This window comes from Coptis chinensis, chromosome 5, assembly GCF_015680905.1.
Source record: "Coptis chinensis isolate HL-2020 chromosome 5, ASM1568090v1, whole genome shotgun sequence".
Classification (NCBI taxonomy): domain Eukaryota; kingdom Viridiplantae; phylum Streptophyta; class Magnoliopsida; order Ranunculales; family Ranunculaceae; genus Coptis; species Coptis chinensis.
Window position 1 is genome coordinate 64,202,152 of NC_141460.1, and position 6,564 is coordinate 64,208,715.

A 6,564-nucleotide genomic window follows, 5' to 3' on the forward strand; every position below is an offset into this window, starting at 1 on the left:
ATAGACTACAATGAACCATTTGCTTTCATCCAAAGATAGAGCTCATATTTGGTAAGTTACTATCAAATGTGAAAATTCAACTCACATTTGAATTTTTCTTCACAGCCGACTGTGTCTACATGGTAAGAATTTCCCTCAATTTCCCCAAAATCAGAACACAGCCCAAGTATAACGCATCGCCTTCAAAATGCAGACCCATATCTATCCATGTAATATGAACTTATTCCAATTATGCCAAACTAAGTATTTATTCAACATGAAAAAAAAACATCCATAACAACCCAAACTTGCATAGTTACAAAAACATTTAATAGGGGTCTTGCCCAAGAATTTGTTCAGCTGACTGCATCCTTAATTTTACTTTTCTTATGGATCACTATAATTGTGATACAATAAAGAGAGTTTAGCCGCAAAAGATTTCATATTGTTTTCAGAAAGCACATTAATTCTTATTTTGATTCCCATAACAGTAACAGCAATTTCAACAGAGAAATTGAAGCTGTTTCAACATCTTATTGTAACAATTTTAATATACAAATAATTGAGTTCACAAGATGTATATATATAACCTAAGGACAATATTTAAATTTCCACAAGACACTATAAGAGATGCAGAAAACATATCTGGACCCATTCAGAAACATGGGTTAAAAAGTAGATTAGCCTTTAATCACCAGCATTGAAGAGCCAAGTATCCCTATGATTTGGATGATCCAGCACACATTGATGAGCACCTGACTGCGACCTTTATCGCACCCACAGCACCAAGTTGTTTCATTTCAGGGCTCAGCCCTTTGCTGCTTCCATTACTACAACCTTCCTTTATCTGAACACCAGCGTAGAATGCTATCTGCACTGACATATATGATAAACAGAAGCATTTAAGAGGCACTTTCATCTGATACCCAAGACAGCATAAACACCATACTGTTTACTAAAATTGGAGACACGGACCAGTTAAAGCTTAGCAGATAAAAAATAAAAATAAATAAATATAAAATACAATTAATAATAGAAATAATGGTTATTATTATTATTATTATTATATAACAATAATAATATTCTTCTTTGGACCACTAACCAAATTGAGTGATAGGAAGGCAATGCACAAAGGGAACTGAGGTAAACTATTACTTAGGTAGATCTGAACCCAACCTGAACCCGACACAAATATCGACATGAAATTAGCGGATTTGGTTGGTCTTAAATGGGGTCAGGTCAGTTCCGGATAATATCCATCGGTTTTGATTAAACGATTCCAGTTTCAGTTCCTGTTATTTACGTACAGATTGTCACCCCTACTTAATAATTAATATATATGTTCCTCTCCAGGTACCCAGTACCATCAATAATGGGTGAAAATGTTGCAAACATGCCCTTTGTGAAGCTAACCCCAAATTCAACTGCTAGGGCGGGTTTGCATTTGCTATCTGATCCGTGGCCCAAGAAGGGCACAATCAACTGGAGGGGATGTTATACAAATTAAGTAAATTTCACGGACACAGAGATGTCATGAACTCTATTACAGAGCCATGAAAAAGTCATGCCATCTGACATGAAAATAGGACAATATGTTAGACCTAAGAGGTAAATTCGTACATGAAGCGCAAAGGAGTGATGGATTTTCTTCCATCACAGAGATGTGTCTCATTCTGACCAATTACAATATATGTGTGGTATAGATTAGATATTAATCAAAAATGTACTATGAAAGATATACACCACAGACCCAGAAGTACAAACCTAAATTCGATACGGCAAGGTTTATCGTGAGAGATTTACAGGAAAATTGCTGATACTACAGTGAGAAACCCATTTTTTACAGAAAGCTCACTATAAAATTTTCCTGTTGCTTCACTGGCTCAAATTAAAATTACAAATAAAGCCCAAAAGAACATTGTTTTTTCTAGAACGAAAACAGGAAAGTCCCATGCCATTCCTCGATCTACAATTTATACCAAAGTATATATGCCCTATTCAAGATTTGGAAAGAAGAGATCTATTGAAATCAGATATCATAGTTCCAAGATCCAAAAAAGAGGACTACCTTGGGAATGAATGGGTATTACCTTTCTTGATCCAAAAATGATTCTACACAAAAAGTACAAAAGACGCACAAAACATTGCATACCAAAAGTACAGACTTGAGAACCGCAAATCATTTACTACCACCAAAGAGAGGCTTCTATTCTTCCTAGAACCTTGAATCCTCCCCAGAGGCTTCAAATCTAATCAAAAGATAACTTACTCTGCAGATACAACGTGTACGTCTTAACCACTCTGCCACAACCTTCTCTCTTCCTCTTTTCCTATTCATTTTTTAAACCTCAAAAGACGAGAGTTATTGGCGGAAGCAACAATAAAAATACACAAACACAAACACATACCTACGTATAATAAGGAAACTAATTAAAATAATAATAATAATAATAATACAAAGAAAACTGAACCTAAAACACATACCTACGTATAATAAGGAAAATAATTAACAAAAGGATCAATTCAACTCATTAATTGGCTGCTTTGAAACTCCAAAACCAAGGTTTTATACATAATATTCACGACCAAGTGAAGCACCGCATAAGTTCTTTGAGAACAACTGATGTGGAACAACCAAAAAGACTAATGGGTGAACCAAAAATATTAGCATGTAAATACATTTAAAACCGTAAACTACCTTGCCGGAAGCATTTCGAATGGGTGATAAGTGAAGAAGATTCCAGAATGTGCACCCATCTTTCCTGAATTTAAGTATACCACAGCATTCAGTAAATACACTTAACAAGGAAAACTGTGAAATCTATCTCCTCAATAGGTATTGAAGTAGGGTAGGCACCTATAATTCAAGATACGTACTGAGCAGGCACGCTCACTCTGAATGCTTTCCCTTATCTTCAAAAAAATAGACAAAGGAAAAACGCTTCAACTAAATATTTGCAAGAGAAATATCCTAAAAAAGAATCAATGTACCAAACAGCAAAGAAAAAACCAAAGCAAATATAAAATATACCTGACATTTAACCTTAACATCTGTATCAGGTCCATTTAAAAATCTACAATTTTGTCCCAACACTTCATGTCTAGTATAACCTAGAGAAGAAACAGCTGTTACTTGGAGAGTATGCTTAGTAAATTATTACAAAGATTACACACACAGATAGCATACAATCAGATTGATTTAGGAGGTGTCAGAAGTACAACTTTTAGATGTTACATAGGGTGATTAGATGTTCTGGGGTATCTGGTTGTGGTCTTGACCGGTCAGTCTGCAAGGAATATATATTGCATGTATAGGTCAAGACGAAATAGGAGATATAGACATCCTATCATAACACTCATTAAAGTAAATCGGAACAGGAAAGGGAATGAAAATGTAGCAAAGCGAACGAAATTTAAATTATAAAGCAACTGATTACTTTAGGAAGGAAAATTATGATATAACATGAAGTACCTGTCATCTTCAGGAAGGCATCACTAACGTATACAATTGGCATGTCATGTAAATTGGCATCTGCTCTGTGGAACAACAAAATGCATGCATGGAGCAAAGTAAGATCCTTTCCAGTAACAAAATACGTCAGGTAGAGCAACAGAAATTAGGAATTTGAAACAACTCACAATACAAAGCTCTGTTTGATTCTACCAAGAGATATAAGTAAGGATGAGGCAAGGGCACTTATCCCAGCTGAGCAGCATCTCCTCCCACAGACCAATCTGCCTGTTAGCTCGCTATAATGTCTCAGCACAGATAAGATGTTGTTAACAGCTTTAGCAGCTTTTTGTTTCTCCGCATCGCTTGCCTCACAGGAGTCTACAATGTCCACAACTGTCATAATAAACACATGAATAAAACACCTCAACTAATGAAACAAAATGAAACTCGAATAGAATAGGCAATGCACGAAAAGACCGGTAGACAGAATACTGAATCACCTAACATAAAAATTGTATGCACAAAAAGAAAAAGGAGACATAAGATTTGAGAAAACCAAACAAATTAAAAACATTCAGCAAAGATGTGTATCAACCCATGAGTTCTAAAATAGTTGATTAATCAGCTTTTGGAAGTTAACATTTAAAATATCTCTAACATGACTAGTATAAGGATAAACGACTGAATTGTAGAATAATCCAAAACTGAAAATCAATATAATCATGGTACCACCGTAACAAAACACAAGCTAAAATCCACATATGCACCAACTACAACTCATCAGAAAAACGATTACATGTTTACCTATCCCATTAACATACAGTTTGTAATAGCTAGGGAAAAATGTGTGTCAAAAAGTACATTAACTGATGCAGTACAAGATGTAGCAAAGGCCTTCATGGATTCGTATGATCGTGTTTCTATGGCGTGATGGGTGCCCGCCCATATTTCTTCCCTAAAGTATAGGCACACGCCTATAGTTTATTTAATGTTTCGTATTGTTTTATTTTGGTAGGTTGTGGACTTTGTGATTGACACAAAGGGGGACGTTGGTCTTTGTTTTCTGGTCTAGTTTTAGGACGCCTATATAAGGCTAAGTTTAGGGTTTTGAAAGATACTTCTGGATTAATAATATTCTTCTTGATCAACTCTTGGTTAAAGGGTGATTATTCATTATCTTTTCTTGGTTAAATGAGAGATACTTAGATTGTTTGAGAGCTAACGTTCTTAGTCATACATTATTAACTCATAGTACATTAACTTCCTTGCAATAAAGAAAATAACAGTACCAAAAGACAAACCTCTTTCTTCCGCATCCATGTAAGAATTTAACAACCGAACACGACCTAATTCCATGACTGAATCACTGCAGACCTCCCTCCTACATGAACCAAAAACAATCTCCTGCAATACAGACCCATCCTCACTGAAGTAGCAACCATTCCTCGGAGACGCAATTCCATTAATCCTTGGTTTTTGAGATATGGGCACCTGAACTGCAAGAAAGTGTGTAACTCTTCCTTCCTCCTTATTAAAAACTGGGGATAAATGAAACAACATCCAAAATGGAGTCCCGTCTTTCCGATAATTCAACAAGTTAATCTGAATCGTCCTCTCATCTCGAATTGCTTCTCGAATCTCCATTACCGACCTTCTATCAGTCCTTGGTCCCTGAAATATCCTCCCATTCTTCCCAATAACCTCATTCTTTGAGTATCCAGACATTTTAAGGAATCCACTACTGGCAAAAACAATTGGGTGGCCAGATATACAAGGATCTGCAATTGTAAAGTTATCAGGAACCTCGTCGAGAGCTTCTTTAACCCAATTAGAGTATCGTGTGTTAAATGATTGGTCGACAAGACCCAATTCCAATTCCATTCTCCTAGTCCTTCTATTCGTCTTCCTCTTGTCACTAACTCTTCACTATAACAAACAATCTCCAATCCCATGTAGGCACTTCAAGGTTTTGTGCTACTACTAGGCACTTTAACTTGTTAAACTACCAACCATACACAAAAATTCAACCAAAGAAACATACTCCATGAGCCCCAACTATAGCTCAGCACTTGAATTATAAGTTGTCAACACAAAAGTTGTCATAAAGAAACACACTTTATGAACACTCTTATGACTTAAACTCAAAAGGGTATCCTCAAAACCTTATAAAATTCTCAAAAACCAAAAATTCTGAATAAATAAACAAACTTTATAAACTTCCAGCACATATATTCAAAGGTGTACTCTTAAAAACTCATAAACATTCACTACTAACATTGAACAGCAACATCTCTATTACAGAAATAGTTTAAATGGAAAAAATATCTTCTACAAATTAAATTTTTGATTGAACATGAATAATCCACACATACACATCAATCAAAAATGTCCATGCATGTATATCTTGAAACCAAAGCAATCTCAATCACTAGAAAATATGAGAAAGAGAGTTTAACAACAAGTTGAACAAGTATTCAGAATGAAGAGAGAGAGAGAGAGGAAAAAAACTTTGTGAGGTGGAGAAATGAAAACTGTTTAAGCAGTGTCACCTTCATGGTGATGAAGACATCATTGTTAAGAATCTACTGTTGGATTTACCTAGAGATTCTGTTTTTTTTAGTTTTTAGATGATACCTGAATATTTTTTTAGATAATAGATAATGACATTATCTAGTTGTGTTTGTTAGGCAGTCAACTTAGGCTATAATTAAGGAAGGTAGTAATAGGTGAAAATTTATCTAATGGTTTTGTGCCTATTTGCTACCTTTTTAGTTCGGTGGGTTATTTGCCTAGAGATCAGATCACATTCATCAGTACTAGCGCGACAAATATTTGTTGTCTAGCGCGTATTAGCAATCGTACACACTAGATACTGCAGACGGAGACTATTTTAAGCCTATGTGGTGCATGAATTTGTTTAATTATTAGATTAATTGATTTCTACATATACACTCTACTTTTTATGATTTATGATTTATGATTTGATCATTCTTATAAATGAAATTTAAGTCAAGATATGTTTATCGGGAAAAAAATAATGTAAGTCGAGAGTACAAAGAAATGCGTGTGGTCGTGTGGTGTGCATAAGCTCAATGGTTTATTTAACTTAAACAGTGCGTGCGGCGTGCAGA

The 6,564-nt window shown here is 35.1% G+C and overlaps 1 protein-coding gene across 4 annotated transcripts; it reads right to left on the reverse strand.

Annotated features, from left to right (window-relative positions):
* Window positions 1–402: 402 nt before the first annotated feature.
* Window positions 403–6,073, reverse strand: PLPB (PAS/LOV protein B). Of its 4 annotated transcripts, none has more exons than XM_086560357.1 (7): window positions 4,735–6,073; window positions 3,619–3,811; window positions 3,452–3,516; window positions 3,011–3,090; window positions 2,837–2,892; window positions 2,678–2,741; window positions 403–855 (listed from the first exon to the last, which is right to left on the reverse strand). In XM_086560357.1, the coding sequence occupies exons 1-7, from the start codon at window positions 5,312–5,314 to the stop codon at window positions 847–849; spliced, it is 1,047 nt and encodes a 348-aa protein (XP_086416483.1). In that variant the 5' UTR covers window positions 5,315–6,073; the 3' UTR covers window positions 403–846. The 4 variants fall into 4 exon arrangements, with proteins under 4 accessions (XP_086416483.1, XP_086416480.1, XP_086416482.1 ...); XM_086560354.1 differs by having other exon boundaries at window positions 403–850; window positions 3,619–3,826; window positions 4,735–6,069; XM_086560356.1 differs by having other exon boundaries at window positions 3,619–3,826; window positions 4,735–5,965.
* Window positions 6,074–6,564: the final 491 nt, after the last annotated feature.